The 17,096-nt window shown below is 41.3% G+C and overlaps 1 protein-coding gene across 1 annotated transcript in view; it reads left to right on the plus strand.

Moving 5' to 3' along the window:
* Nucleotides 1-17,096, plus strand: part of CORIN (corin, serine peptidase) — a 649,735-nt gene that overhangs the window by 522,783 nt on the left and 109,856 nt on the right. Inside the window, exons 7-12 of the mRNA XM_069744507.1 lie at nt 3,319-3,426; nt 4,101-4,211; nt 6,158-6,280; nt 10,730-10,834; nt 12,531-12,762; nt 16,008-16,153. Of these exons, the coding sequence (XP_069600608.1) occupies nt 3,319-3,426; nt 4,101-4,211; nt 6,158-6,280; nt 10,730-10,834; nt 12,531-12,762; nt 16,008-16,153 (825 nt within the window). The remainder of the gene's footprint in view (nt 1-3,318; nt 3,427-4,100; nt 4,212-6,157; nt 6,281-10,729; nt 10,835-12,530; nt 12,763-16,007; nt 16,154-17,096) is intronic.

Here is a 17,096-nt window from a genome sequence, read left to right on the forward strand (position 1 = left end):
AACCTTGTGAAGACTTACAGACCTTTGACCTCTGTCATTGCCAACAAAGGATATATTACAAAGTATTGAGATGAAATTTTGTTTCTGACCAAATACTTATTTTCCACCATAATATGCAAATAAAATGTTAAAAAAACAGACAATGTGATTTTCTGGATTTTTTATTCTCAGTTTGTCTCCCATAGTTGAGGTCTACCTATGATGTAAATTACAGACGCCTCTCATCTTTTTAAGTGGTGGAACTTGCACTATTGCTGACTGACTAAATACTTTTTTGCCCCACTGTATATATATATCTGTAACCACCAATGTGCACCAATGGAAGGTGTATCGGACAAATCGGGAAAACATATAGAAAAATAAAGAAAAAAACGAAACAAAGTCCAAAATGCAGTATAAATTACAATATTTATTAAAATATATATAATATAGTGTAACGGTGGGAAAAAATACCATAAAAAACACAACACCAGGGACATATAAATGGCAGCACTAAAAATAAATTAAATATATAACCACAGTGTAAGGACAACATATATGTGCATACCTGTGTCAATAAGCCATAAAATATATAGCAAGCAGATTTACCAAATAAATATTATAAAGTGCATGTGCAAACTTAATTAGTTGGTGGCAAAAAGGAGACCGAATAGAGATGCTGATAATAAATATTGGTGCAAACTATTGGCGCTAAATCCGGCCGGTATATAGTATAATAGTCATAGTGACCAGTGAGCGATAAAGCACCCAGCGGGCAAGCAAACAAAAAAAAATGCCCAAAAAAACAAAATAAAAAAAATCGGAGTAGAGGTAAAAAGAAGCCACCTGGTATTACCTGCTGAATGGGAGGAACGTCGAAGGCAGACGCCGAAACACGCGTCGGGGTTCGGCACATCCCAGGGACGTTCATTAACACAAGGTGGAATGAAAAAAATATATATTTTCTACTAAAATGTTGCTTTTGTACCCCAAAATTTCTTACACGTTTGCTCCTGAACACAGCAATATTGTATATGAGGTCAGAAACTACTGTTTGGGCACATGCCAGGGCTGGTAGGGAAAGAGCGCCATTTGTATTTTGGAGTGCAAATTTGGATAGAATAGATTATGAACGTCATCGCATTTTTAGAGCCCTTTAGGTGCCAAACTATCAGAAATCACACACAAGAGACTGCAATTTAGAGAATACACCTAGGGGCTCCACAAAATTTTATAACATGTGGGCTGTGCAAACGGAAAATTATGTGTTTTCGCTTAACTGTTGCTCAATGCCTATTTTTTTTCATAAACAGAAATAAAATAAATTTATTACACATTTCTAAAAGACCAAGCAATACCCTAGAAGTGGTTGAAAACTACTGTTTGGGTGCAAGGCAGAGCTTGGAAGCGCTGTAATAGATTGAGCATGCTATCTCGCATTTACAGAGCCCCTGAGGTGCAAATAAAGCAGAGATACACCACAAATGTATCACTTGTTGGTACTGCACCCCTCACTGAATTCTTTTAAGAGAGTAGTGATCATTTTGAACCTATAGGTGCTTCACAGAATTTTACAATATTGAGCTGTGAAGCTGGAAAAAAATATTGTTTTCCAATAAAATGTTGCTTTAGCTCCAAATTTTTCATTTGCAGAGTGGACAACAGGAAAAAAAGCAATCACATAATTTGTAACACAATTTTTCCTGAGTACACCAATACCCCAAATGTGGGTAGAAACTACAGTTTGGGTGCACAGCAATGCTCAGAAAGGAAGGAGCAACATTTTGGAGTTCAGATTTTGCTGGAAAGGTTTGTGGATGTTGTGTTATATTAGCCCCTTAGGTATCAGAAAAGCAGAACTCCCAAAAAAGTGAACCCATTTTACAAGCTACACCCATCCATGAATTCACCTAGGGATGCATGTTGACACCAAAATTTTCACAAAATTTGAAAGCATCAGGTCACAATTTGTTACCCAATTTCTCCTGAAGACAGCAATACCCCATATGTGGTCGTAAGCTAATGTTTTAGCACATGTTTCAGAGATATTCTTTTCCGGTATTTACAGTATGGGTTAGATAATGTAATAGTTTTATAGTTGAGGCTTTTCCTGACATGGTGATACCAAATATGAGTACTTTTTTGGTTATTTTTGTTTATACATAAACAATGCATTTTTAGTGGTGAATGATATTTACATTTTTTTGTGCTTTATTTTATTTGTTAGATTTTTTTTTTTTTTTTTTCTTGTTTTCCTTTTTTACTTTGTCCCTGTATGGGACTTGAACACTGAAAATTCAGATCATTAGTATTATGCACTGTAATACGAATATATTGCATTGCATTAAACCTGTCACACGAGCGTATAAAAAAAATAGTTTATAGTTTCATCCAGAAAACTCAGATAATTTCTTCTCATTTTCACTTCTCATCCATGTGCAGTCCATTTAAAATCCGTTTTTTAGAACGGCAGCAATTATTCATTTACTATACCGTTTACAGTTTCCTATGTTGCCTAATTGCAATGTCTCCATAAAAGTCGGATGCTAAACTGTGGCTCTGTACGGCATCCATTTTTTTTTTTGCGTATCCACGGACTTAAGTGGGTGAGTATCATCCAATTTACGGAGGAAACTAGTGCATACTGTGATTTTTATTTCATGCGCGGATTTGGTCAGTGAAAAAAGTCGTTCATCTGCACTGCCCCATTGAATAATGGTCCGAGTGCAATCTTTTTTTTTTTTTTTCCACAGACAGCACTCAGCTCGAAGGATATGGTTGTGTGAATGAGCTTGTACACTGGCAGAAGGCCTGTTAGACCCTGCTTGTAGAAATTCTCAATACCCCACCATACTTTTGCAGACCCTGAGGTTATTGTATGTCCTAAAGTTGCCAACCATCGGCTCCCCGCAATCTCGTTGCGGGGGGGCAGATGGGGTACGAGTGGGAGACCTTGCTGTCTGACAACCACCTTGTTGCCTCGGCCGCTATTGACCACAGCATTTAAAGAGTTAAACATGTCTAGTTTTTAGAAGTTGGAGGGTTTAGTATAAAAAAATAACCTTGGATAAAACCTGTGTTTCTTATTATCCAGCCACCCACTGACACAGGGCACAGTAGTGTGTCTTAAGGTTTTCATTAAAAGCATCTGGGAATATAACAGATTGATTGCATTTGTGACTGAATGAATGTGACCGTTCTTTACAGTTGTGTTTGTTCTTTGTTACATGTCTGTATGCAGTAGCCATATCTTACCACAAATTAAAGACAATTCACTACATTGAAAAAAATGCAGATGACATAAATATTAAAACTTTACCTTGTGATGTTTTTTTTCAGATTGCAGTGAGAATCTTTACCGGTGTAACACAGGAAAGTGCCTTAACCACAGCTTTGTCTGCGATGGATACAACGACTGTGGAGATCTGAGCGATGAGCAGAATTGCGGTAGTAATACATTTCTAATGAGTTGTGTCATTGTGAACATATTTTATAGCATTTATTAATATTTCATGTATATGATGTTAACCACCATCAAATGGGACTATAATATAAACTGTGTGTTTATATTTTTTTCTTATTCTCCCATTATCCTTTTTTTAATTTCTCAGTTTTTTTCTTTATTTATTGGTATTAGAAATTTCAAGGGAATCTGTCACCAGATTTTTATGACCTCATTTGATAACAACATGATGTACAGACAGAGACTCTGATTCCAGCAATGTGTTGCTTATTGAGCTTCTTTATATAGTTTTGATAAAATCCCTGTTTTATCTGCAGTGCTCAAAATGTTGAGACCTGTATAACCCCGCCCACACCACTGATTAACAGCTTTACACAGTGCATAGGCAGAAAGGTGCCAATCAGTGGTGGGGACGGGGTTGGACTACCTGGCAGCACTTTTACTAGTCCTCTAGTGATAACCCCCATGTGATAAAACAGTGATTTTATCATAATTACAGCAAGCAGCCCGGTAAGTGACTACATTATATACTGCTCTCAGATGACAGATTCCATTTATAGAAATGTTAAATTATTCTGCATGTTCATAGTTTCTGATGTAATTTACGTCAAGTATTTATTTAATGATTGGCCATTAATTCTAACCTCTAAACCTACAGACTGTAACCCTGCACAAAGTCATCGTTGTGGAGATGGACGATGCGTTGCATTGAACTGGGTCTGCGATGGCGACCACGACTGTGCTGATAAGTCTGATGAAGTCAACTGCTGTAAGATATGTATACCATGTTATTACATCCCTCGGCCTAGAAGTATCGGGCTCACTGTGACACCTCTCCTGCGTTTTTCAGTACAAATAATAGCATCGTGTACAGTGTGTGCTTTCTGAAATCACTCCTGTTCGCTCTGTACGCCCCTTTTTGTGATTCATGTTAGTTAGATGACTGTGGTTATGGGCCATCAAGCCAGCAGCAGGCTGACCTAAAATGTAAGTCACAAAACTAAATTAATAAGCTCCTCTGCTAATTCTATATAAAATTAATTCCAAAAATTAAAAATAAAGCCAGTAATAGTGATACATACCTTGTCTCACTTTAAAGGGGTTGCCCAATCAAGATCAATAACTCTGCAGTCAGTCTGTGTGACTGCAGACTTATGAATCCCCCCTGAGTAATGTGCGCTGGGGAGATTTGCCAGTTTCGGACCCGGGATCGGAGAGTATATATGAGTTATACATACTCCCGGCTAGTGGGCGCCTTCTCGCTCCCCATACATTTGTGTTGAGCCGAGACCCCATCTAGGGACGCGGCCAGCCAGTAACCAGGAGTATGTATAACTCATTCATAACCTCCGTTCCCAGGTGGAACCGGACAACCTCTTTAAATTCAGTCCTTAGCGTTACCTTACACTGCCGATTGTGTTTGATATTTTAATTAGCCGATTTGACTACTTCACTTTCATCATTGCAGAAGTATTGTGAGATAATAATCATGTATTAAAAACGCCTTCTTCATCCGGTGAGTGCATGGAAACCGGACTGCACTCCAAAGTCATCCGAGGGCAGTCCAATATTTCTATACAATCCATTGAGTTGCATTGCAGAGTGCGATCCGAATATCTGATCAAAATTGAACATGCTGCAATTTTTTTTTAATCAGACAGACTCTATCCAAGGAGGAAATCGGAAATGTACAAGGCCCCACAGACTAACATTGGTCGAGGTGTGATCCGATGTTTTCTCAAATAGCACGCGGACCGATAATACGGTCATATGCACAAGACCTTAAACATGTATTTGTGCTGTGAAATATGCGAGCTTAAATTGACAAAATAATTAAAATACGAAACAAAAGAAAAAGAAAAAAGATAAAAACAAGGATTTCCTCTTACCTAAGTAACTTCATTATCTAAATGAGAACTTCGCTGGTCATACATACAATATCAGATGTTTTTTAGCCAACTTTCAGATTACAGAAGGTCTTGCCGACCATCTAATATGTGTGGGGAATCCCAACTATCTCCCAACGGCAGGTGTCAGCAATAGATAAGGATCAGGCAGATCGATTTATTCTGCCTAATCTTCTTGATCTTGGGAATGTAATCCACCGCCATGGTTATCTGGTCATACACAGCAGATGGATCATGCAGCCAACAGCCATCTCAGCCAACACGCCAGTACAGAGGAGCTCTCGTTCAGCCGAGCCTTCCTGCGTTCTCTATGACTGACCGTCTGCCGGCGGCTTACCTCTAAGAGAACTATGCGATTGGCAGTTTCGAAATCGGACATGAGTGATCGACATCTTCCCCGATCATCATGCAGCCAGATTCCCATACACATTAGTTATTGGCCGACATTAGTCTAATGTGTATGATTGGCGGCCTTTACTCTCGTTTTCCTACTGAGAACACATGCATCGACCAAGCCAAGGGTGCATGTGTATGGGAGAGATGATTTTCTCCTCCTCAGCTCTTCTGTCCTGTAATATAAACGTATTATAACTTAATAGACTTGACTGATTATATCACCTTCACAGTACATCAGGATTAAGTATCTGAAGTGGACTTTCTCACCCGCCTATTGTCATATGAACACTAATAATATTACTACTAATAATAATAATGATATATGCTACATGTGATCCTGGAAAAATACCCCATCGACTCTTGCAGAATTGAATTTGATGACCCTGATTTGTGTCTTGTTCTATTTCTATAGCGTGCCATAGCCAAGGTCTCTCTGAGTGTAAGAGTGGACAGTGTATTCCCAGTGCCTTCCTCTGTGATGGAGATAACGACTGTAAAGATGGCAGCGATGAAGAAAATTGCACTGCAAATAAAGGTACAAAATAAATGTATCTTCCTGAAAAATGGCGCTAAAAGAACGAAAATTCACTGTACAATAGCTATAGACAAAATCCTGTGGACCTAAAATTAGCCCTAGTACCTGATATAGGGCTATAACCGCATCTCTCCGGGTTTGAAATGACCTAGTTTGCTGAATTTTGCTATTTAAAAGCGCTGAAGAAACTCAAAACTATTCTCTTTTCTTCAGAGCATAACCCTTCTTGAATGCTGGGCTGTAAGATAACCGATCTGTAAAATTTGTTCAGTTTTTTTATGGCCTTCACTCCGCATCTCTATGGCTAAGCTGTGAGCTGTGAGGTCCTTTGACTATCCAGATTCACCCCAAAATGACCGCCGTATAATACTATGCAGTATAATCAGAGGCGAGCCAATCGCTGTGTGCAACCCTAGTCCACAGGGTTTAAGAACATCCTAAATAGGCAGTGTAAGCGGTTTATACCTTGTGGGAATAAAAGGACTAGAAATAGGAAAAACCCAATGTGGCTAAACAAAGAAGTAAGACAGGCAATTAACAGTAAAAAGAAAGCATTTGCACTACTAAAGCAGGATGGCACCATTGAAGCTCTAAAAAACTATAGGGAGAAAAATACTTTATCTAAAAAACTAATTAAAGCTGCCAAAAAGGAAACAGAGAAGCACATTGCTAAGGAGAGTAAAACTAATCCCAAACTGTTCTTCAACTATATCAATAGTAAAAGAATAAAAACTGAAAATGTAGGCCCCTTAAAAAATAGTGAGGAAAGAATTGTTGTAGATTACGAGGAAAAAGCTAACCTATTAAACACCTTCTTCTCCACGGTATTAACGGTGGAAAATGAAATGCTAGGTGAAATCCCAAGAAACAATGAAAACCCTATATTAAGGGTCACCAATCTAACCCAAGAAGAGGTGCGAAACCGGCTAAATAAGATTAAAATAGATAAATCTCCGGGTCCGGATGGCATACACCCACGAGTACTAAGAGAACTAAGTAATGTAATAGATAAACCATTATTTCTTATTTTTAGGGACTCTATAGCGACAGGGTCTGTTCCGCAGGACTGGCGCATAGCAAATGTAATGCCAATATTCAAAAAGGGCTCTAAAAGTGAACCTGGAAATTATAGGCCAGTAAGTCTAACCTCTATTGTTGGTAAAATATTTGAAGGGTTTCTGAGGGATGTTATTCTGGATTATCTCAATGAGAATAACTGTTTAACTCCATATCAGCATGGGTTTATGAGAAATCGCTCCTGTCAAACCAATCTAATCAGTTTTTATGAAGAGGTAAGCTATAGGCTGGACCACGGTGAGTCATTGGACGTGGTATATCTCGATTTTTCCAAAGCGTTTGATACCGTGCCGCACAAGAGGTTGGTACACAAAATGAGAATGCTTGGTCTGGGGGAAAATGTGTGTAAATGGGTTAGTAACTGGCTTAGTGATAGAGAGCAGAGGGTGGTTATAAATGGTATAGTCTCTAACTGGGTCGCTGTGACCAGTGGGGTACCGCAGGGGTCAGTATTGGGACCTGTTCTCTTCAACATATTCATTAATGATCTGGTAGAAGGTTTACACAGTAAAATATCGATATTTGCAGATGATACAAAACTATGTAAAGCAGTTAATACAAGAGAAGATAGTATTCTGCTACAGATGGATCTGGATAAGTTGGAAACTTGGGCTGAAAGGTGGCAGATGAGGTTTAACAATGATAAATGTAAGGTTATACACATGGGAAGAAGGAATCAATATCACACTGAATGGGAAACCACTGGGTAAATCTGACAGGGAGAAGGACTTGGGGATCCTAGTTAATGATAAACTTACCTGGAGCAGCAAGTGCCAGGCAGCAGCTGCCAAGGCAAACAGGATCATGGGGTGCATTAAAAGAGGTCTGGATACACATGATGAGAGCATTATACTGCCTCTGTACAAATCCCTAGTTAGACCGCACATGGAGTACTGTGTCCAGTTTTGGGCACCGGTGCTCAGGAAGGATATAATGGAACTAGAGAGAGTACAAAGAAGGGCAACAAAATTAATAAAGGGGATGGGAGAACTACAATACCCAGATAGATTAGAGAAATTAGGATTATTTAGTCTAGAAAAAAGACGACTGAGGGGCGATCTAATAACCATGTATAAGTATATAAGGGGACAATACAAATATCTCGCTGAGGATCTATTTATACCAAGGAAGGTGACGGGCACAAGGGGGCATTCTTTGCGTCTGGAGGAGAGAAGGTTTTTCCACCAACATGGAAGAGGATTCTTTACTGTTAGGGCAGTGAGAATCTGGAATTGCTTGCCTGAGGAGGTGGTGATGGCAAACTCAGTCGAGGGGTTCAAGAGAGCCTGGATGTCTTCCTGGAGCAGAACAATATTGTATCATACAATTATTAGGTTCTGTAGAAGGACGTAGATCTGGGGATTTATTATGATGGAATATAGGCTGAACTGGATGGACAAATGTCTTTTTTCGGCCTTACTAACTATGTTACTATGTTACTATGTATGTTACAGTCCAGTGAGCGCCGTGGACAGGAGCTTCTTTAGGTCACGGTCACATGTTCAGTATTTGGTCAGTATTTTACCTCAGTATTTGTAAGACAAAACCAGGAGTGGAACAGTCAGAGGAAAAGTATAATAGAAATACGTCACCACTTCTGTATTTATCACCCACTCCTGGTCTTGGCTTACAAATACTGAGGTAAAAAACTCATCAAACACTAAACGTCTGAATGTGGCCATGATCTGCTCCGCTCTCGTCAGTCTTCTGTAGATTGGGACCTGTTGGATCGCTCCAGTGTTTGCTGGATGAGCCGGAGGCCACGTCACAATGTAAGTCTATGCGAGCCAGAATGAGGGAGTTTGTGACTGTTACCTCTGACTTCTGGTGTCAGAAGCCGCAGTCACTAGATGGCGAATCGGGCCCATAGCAGCACCGTATAGAGCAGAAGATGGCGTCCAGTAAGTATATTATTAGGGGAGGGAATGTGCATCACCAATAAAACTCCGGCATTGAAATAGAAAAAAACCCGCTGGAGTGGTGCTTGAATGTGGCTGAAAAGAACACAAATGTCCATCAGGTTCACCCAATGTATGGGAAATGATAAAAGCAATTGGTTATATATAGAGTTGAGTGAACTTGTTTGGATTTGGGTCCAAGTACGATCGGCAGTGAATATTGTTTTTGCAATATTCGTCGAACACAGCCGAATGTCATTAGGGTCAGTGGGAGAAGAAATTACTGAATATGTTCAGAACTGATCATCAAACATAAATTCGGCACGAATGGGGCTTGAATATGGCACGAATATGGCAAATTCAGATTTGGCGACCGAATCCGAACAAATTCATTCAACTCTAGTTATATATACAACCATAATGTATGATCCAGTCCACCTCAAAAGAGCTAATATTTCCCTCCTGATCCTGATTGTTGATCCACTGGATCAGACTTTCAGAAATTAACTTTACATATATATATGATCATGTTATTTTCGAAGGTTTATAAAAATAAAATAAACATCTATAGTCCCCGCTGTGAACAGCTCCTGATGTAGACGACTACCACAAACAGTTCTTATTGGAAGTGAATTCTGTAATACATGGCTGCTTAAGCTGTCCTTGTCATGAAGGGAGACAAGAAATTTACTGATCGCATTTTTCTATAGATGTCAATGCTGCAAGCAGAGCGGCAGGTAAAGCAGCGATCTACTTTGAGGCTCCAGGAATATTGGTAGGACATAAGTGGGAGAGACTATGCTTTACTGAACGTTGGCCTGGATTTTTAGCTTACGAATAGACACATAGAGATAAATAAGTGTCATTTTTGGGTAAAAGTATCAGAGTTCCCCAACTTCAGCCCTCAAGGACCACCATCAGATCCTGTTTTCAGAATCTCCATAGCATTGAACATGGAATTATTACCTGGGCAATACTAAGGAAATCCTAAAAACATGATCTTGGCTCTCAAAGACTGGAATTTTTGAAACACAAACGTCTGCACCTCCCTTGGGATATGCATTTATGGAAACTAAATTGTGAGACTACACATAATAGAACCATGCTATTCCCTGCATTAGGTTATGGTGAAGATGCTACTCAATAACATGTAATCCAACAATGAAGTTTCTCGCCTTCAGCATTGACCTCCCTGGGTGGTTGCTGCTCATGAAAACCAGCAATTCAAACCATTTCTACATGTGTTAAATGAAATCCACCTTTATTTTGTGACCTTGATATCCCAATCCTTCAAAATGACATTACTTGCTCCTGATGTGCCTGTTCTCTGCCAATGGTAGGAAAAACTGAAGAACGGATGGCTCACATTCTCATTGTAACTCATGCTGTTTTACTTTGCTTTATCTTAGAAACGACGATACATTTTCCATGGAAAGTTGATGAAACTGAGAACGTTTGTACATTCCTTTCACAGGTCAGCCATGCCAAGATGGAGATGTAAGATGTGTTTTACCAGCGTGCCCTGGATCATGTGCCAATGACTCCAACTGTGAAATACCTCAAAACAGAACCAACTGCAGTATGTCCGTTACATTGTTTAATCTCCAATAAAATTAGAGTTTTTTTCAGATGCAACTAATGGGACAGTGGATGCTCACTCTTTTTTATTGTTTAGTAAGATTTGCGATTTTGTGGTCAGCCAAAATACATGTTGTGAACTTGGTCATATTATTGGGGACAGTCCAGTCTATCAACATTGATCTAAATTGGTTTAAAATATAGTATAAATTAAGGGAATCTGTTAGAATGAATTCACACCCCAAACTATTTATATGTACATATAGCGCTTTCAAAGACGAGTCCAGCAATACCTTTACATGACGAGTCCGTTTCTCCATTACTGAGAAATCAGCATTTCAATTGATGTACGGGCAGCACGGTGGCTCAGTGGTTAGCACAGCAGCCTTGCAGCGCTGGAGTCCTGGGTTCTAATCCCACCCAGGACAACATCTGCAAAGAGTTTGTATGTTCTCTCCGTGTTTGCGTGGGTTTCCTCCGGGTACTCCGGTTTCCTCCCACATTCCAAAAACATACTGATAGGATATTTAGATTGTGAGCCCCATCGGGGACAGTGATGATAATGTGTGCAAACTGTAAAGTGCTGCGGAATATGTTAGCGCTATATAAAAATAAAGATTATTATTATGTACAAATGAGCCTGAAGAGCTATTTGTAGGTCTGAAATCTCTGTCACTCCAGATCTATTCCCCGTCCAGCACCACCTTTTCAGGCGTCATTGATCTTTCCTTGGCCTGAAGTCACACAGTCAAGTAGGAGGAGGCAGCACTAGGTGGGGAATAGAGCTGGAGTGACAGAGGCTTTAGATCTCCAATAGCTCTTCAGTCTCATTTGTTTTTCAATTCAAACCCTGATTTCTCAGTAATGGAGGAGCGAACTGGTCATGTAAGAGTATCACTGGATGAGTCTTTGAAAGAGCTACATGCACATACAAATGGTTTGGGGGTGAAATCCTGCTGACAAAGTTACAATGGAAACCCAAGGTGCTAGCTTGGGTGACCCACAAGCACTTGTGCAAAACTGCAGAACTATACGTAAAATTTCCAATGATGACATCCCACTTGGAGACATCACTATCATGTTATTTTTCATTTACTCCACAGCCGTGGATCTTCAAGTTCTACATCTAACTCAAGCAGTTCTTTATATTTCCCATTATGCACCTGAGACTTTTATGCCTTTATTACTGCAAGTCTTTTTTTGCTCATGCAAAACCCGTAGTTATTGTCAGGGACTCTTCCTTTATGCAGAGATGTCATTTTCTTTTATCTAGAGATGTCGGCTCAAAGAATAAACAGATTTCTAGAATTAGAATGTGGTTCTAAATTCTCCTACAGACCCAAGTAGACGATTACCGGAGCTTTTTGTGTGGTTTACTGCTTTTTTTGCAAGTTCTGTCCACATGTTATGCAATGGGACCGACTACTTTGACGGAAGAATACAATTGTTGTACACAGATGTAACAAAGATTTCACCAACCGTGAAAATAATGTAGTTACCAGCCGCCCTCCTCCTTCTCGGGCCATCTGGAGAAGCAGCTGTGACAGGACGCGGTTGGCCCTCTCCCATGGAGTTGCATATATTTGCTACATCTGTGGATAGAGGAATAAAATAAGTGATATTTGTCTATTGACTATAATAACCAAGGTAGCTGTAATGGAAAAAAAATAATGTGCATTTGTTTTCTTAACTCTCAGGTCAGTGTGAGCCGATAAGCCTAGAACTATGTATGAATCTGCCCTACAATTATACACATTTCCCCAATTATCTTGGCCACAGAACTCAGAAAGAAGCCTCCATAAGCTGGGAGTCGTCTTTATTCCCAGCCCTTGTTCAGACCAATTGTTACAAATATCTCATGTACTTTGCTTGCACAATTCTGGTACCAAAGTGTGAACTTCAGACGAATCAACGGATACCCCCTTGCAGGTAATGCATCTTATCCAAGTGTCCTACGTTCATTCCACCATTGTTGTGCTTAGAAACTTTAGGATATCCATTTCTTCAATAGTTCAAAATATCACTGGTCTCCATGAAATAAATGCATTTACACTCATTGGACTAAAGACAGTCAAAGCCCCCTGATAGTCTAATGTGTATTGGAGCCTCAAGACTCTCCCTTGGCAGATAATGGGAGAAGAGATAGATAGAGGCTTTCTCCTCCGTCCCCCTTGAAAACTGAGTTATAAAAAAAAAAAAAATAGTTCAACCGAATGTAAGAAATTTCTCCTAAATAATTATTCAATCTCAATGCCCTTTTCAAGGTGGAAACACCCATACAGCTTAAGCTTTATATTTAGCATACAGCTACAGCCACTTACACTCTTATGCTATTGGCCCCCTCCCAGAATCTATACACGACCCCTATATTGTCCTCTGTTAAATCACCACTAGACATTAAACTTTAGATAATGAAAATGAACAATATAAACTCAGAAATGAATGACTAGATAGTAAGAATCAATTATTTTTGCGGGCGCAGATTTTTTTGTCTCAATAGTTGGGCAAAAGGTCTTTTGAACAACCAAAGATCTTTCATCCATGAGTATTCTTTCACCAACAAAATATTCCAAGAAAGGAAAGATCATTTTTTGTATCCCGCTGTCATTGAACATGTATGTTGAATGCCTGCAAATGCCCCCAGACACATCAGACTAAAATCAGGTGGGCTTGCTTAAATTAGCAGAATCAGCCGATAGTCTGAAGTTGATAGCAAATAGTTCTGGATTTTTTTGTTAGTAGTACCGCTTTTTAAAAGCAGGTTTCACTATGTAGTCCAACAGCAGTATAATGTAGGGGCAGAGACCCTGATTCCAGCTATGCCTAACTTAGGTTATCTGATGCAACAGTTGTGATAGAATCACAATTTTCTCTGCTGCGGATCTAGCAGAGCTCAGAATGCTGAGCTGTGTACAACTTGCTAACACCACTGATTGGCAGCTTTCTGTGTACATTGTCTAAGACTCATTGCCATCTCCCCCGCATCATTCCCCTCCTCTCTGCATGTGGGAACACCATCATACTCACTGCTCCGGACACAGCAGCATCCTTACGCTACTCTCCCTCCTTCTGTGCACGTTGCTCTGGCTTCCGGCGGCATGTTTAGTGTCCCCACTCTCCCCTGCTCATAAAGGGGCAGCATGTGCACCTGTAAAGATGCCACCAGCCAATAGCAGTGAGGCATGATGTATAAAAGGCACCCTCCCCAATAGGGAGGTTCCTGAGCAACCCCTATAGTTATTTAGTGGTAGTTGGTGTGTGCAACTGTATGTTGCTAGATCCCCCAACCTCAGTCTAATATATCTATTTCCCTATCCTGCACTGCCCCTGTAGTCCAGTGCAGTTTATACATTACTCTAAAGCTGCTCCGGGGTTACCTGAACCTTGTAGCCATGTCAGCGGTACCTGAACCTTGTAACCACGTCAACGGTACCTGAACCTTGTAGCCACGTCAGCGGTACCTGAAACTTGTAGCCACGTCAGCGGTACCTGAACCGTTTCCCGAGAAATGTGTGTCTGAAAGAGTACCTATCCCCGAACTCTGTTGCCCAGTCTGTCTGTCAGACTCCGAACCCTTCCTGTCTGTGACTCTGCTTCCATTTGGAGCGCCCGCCAGAGCCTTAGGGATACTCGGTACGGGGTCCTGTGGTCATTAAAGGGGTGGTCATAGCGGCAGCGACCCAGTCCGTGACAGGTAACTCGAACCTTTTTACAGGGTCTCTCAGAGGACGCCGGACTCTTGGTGCTATTGTGCCTTCAGGTGCTGCAATCTGCTGTCCGCCGGTTTCTGCCATGGGGCATAAAGTTACCCCCACAACCTCGGTCTTCCGGCTACCGGTATCTGTGCTTGAGCATGGAGGGAGCCCAGTCGCAGCTCCCCTCCAGCTCTTTACTCTCCTGCGCTTCTTTTCCTCCTTCACTGTCTCTACATCTGCTCTGTTCCTTTCCTTTCAGGAGCTGCAGCACCTCACGTGGCTGCAAAGCTCCAGCTTTCCTCTCTCAGACTATCCACTCTTCTCTCTGTCTCTCCCTCCGACAGACAAACTCCTCCCCCATGCCAAAATATATATTATCTAGGGAAGCTCCCCTGAAACCGGGTTCAGAGCTCCCCCTTCTGGCCTGGAGTCAGAACATGTTGCAAGTATGTGAATACCTGTTAAAGGGATCCTTCCTCGCGTCCAAGCATGGCATCACCCTCCCCGTGAGGAAGGCAATACCACTGTAGCAACCGGTTACCTGGGGTGTTACACATGTCCCTGTCCAGTGAACCCGACCCCTGAGATCGTCAGCTGCAGTACCAGGACTGCCAAGGAGTTGTGCCTGGTAGCTAACTGCAACTCAAGCCTGACTCTACCATCAGGAGCTCCAGTGAACACCAGGAAGCCATTTAGCTACACCTCGAGGCAAGGCCGGCCCTGTGGCATAGTGGATCCATGAACCACATGCGTCACCAGTGAGTGTGGCACATTGCATATTGACAGAAAGTTTCTATTCAGTGCTGAGGGCACTGAGGGTGTCGTTGAACCAGGAGGCACATGACCCCTAGTCCTGTGGTGATAAAACACTGATTTTATTTTAACAGCAAAACCACAGTCCAGTAAATGACACATCACTGTAATTAGGGTATCTTCTCCTACATCATAGTGCTCTCAGATTACATAGCAAAAACCTGCTGACAGATTACCTTTAAGCACTGCTTATGCTCAGAACACTAAAAGTGTTCATAGACATCCCTAGTAAAAACTTATTAGTTACAAATGGAACAAATACTAGTAAACCCGGTGCAAAATAGAACTCCATATTCACAAGTTCTTTATAACTTCACGCTGACCACTGATTGTCATCTTTCTGCCTACGCACAGTGTTCACAGAAAGCTGCCAATCAGGACTGTAAGTGAGGTTTTACAGAGCTCAGCATTCAGAGAACTGGTAGGTCTGCAGATAAAACCGTGATTTTATCAAACCTACAGCAAGCAAACCAGTAAGTGATACATTGCTGGAATCAGTGTCTCTGCCCCTCCTCATTCTGTACTCGGATGGAGTAGCAAAAATATGATGACAGATTCCCTTTAATTGTAATGACTGTTTGTTTTTTTATAGAACAGTAAATTATCCTATCCTAGTGAAATCAGCAATTATTAAAGTACAGTATTTTATTGACTATCTAATTCTAGATCGCTTTGTGAACATTCAAAAGAGCGCTGTGAGTCTGTATTAGGAATTGTGGGGTTACAGTGGCCAGAAGACACTGATTGTAGTCAATTTCCTGATGAGAAATCAGATAACCAGACATGCCTGCTGCCTGACCAGTATGTGGAAGGTGAGGAGTACTAGTTATATTTTGACAGAACTCTCATTGTCTCATCAGTAAACCGCACTTGTTGTGTTTAGGCCCCTATGTATAATAGGTAGTCATTGACCGAAAGATCATTCGACTGACAGTTATCTCTCCCAACCCACACACACACGGGTATGCACAGTTCTGCTGAGCATTCCTGTGTTCTCTGTAAAAGAGCCACTGCCAAATTCCTCTGGCATTGGCTTTTCTCTGGAGAATAAAAGCATGTCACTGAAATTCAATGTGCCAGATCCTTCCCTCTCCTGGTATTATTTACATGTTTAGAGAACTTTCATATTATATGTATTAAAGCTTTGGCCATTCCCAGTGAATGTGTTAATAATCTAGTAACTAGAGATTGGAGAACTGTATTTAGGTGACTTCGGCCATTCGGCCAAGTCAGGACTCTGTGACCTCTGGGCCAGGAGGCATGCAGATGTCCTTAACTCCTGGCATTCCCGTTGGACCAAGAGGCATGCAGATGTCCTTAACTCCTGGCATTCCCGTTGGACCAAGAGGCATGCAGATGTCCTTAACTCCTGGCATTCCTGCTGGACCAGGAGGCATGCAGATATCCTCAACTCCTGGCATTCCCACTGGACCAGGAGGCATGCAGATATCCTTAACTCCTGGCATTCCCGTTGGACCAAGAGGCATTCAGATGTCCTTAACTCCTGGCATTCCTGCTGGACCAGGAGGCGTGCAGATATCCTCAACTCCTGGCATTCCCACTGGACCAGGAGGCATGCAGATGTCCTCAACTCCTGGCATTCCCACTGGACCAGGAGGTATGCAGATGTCCTTATCTCCTGGCATTCCCGCTGGACAGGAGGCATGCAGATGTCCTTAACTCCTGGCATTCCCGCTGGACCAGGAGGCATGCAGATATCCTTAACTCCTGGCATTCCCACTGGACCAGGAGACA

This window comes from Ranitomeya imitator, chromosome 1, assembly GCF_032444005.1.
Source record: "Ranitomeya imitator isolate aRanImi1 chromosome 1, aRanImi1.pri, whole genome shotgun sequence".
Classification (NCBI taxonomy): Eukaryota; Metazoa; Chordata; class Amphibia; order Anura; family Dendrobatidae; genus Ranitomeya; species Ranitomeya imitator.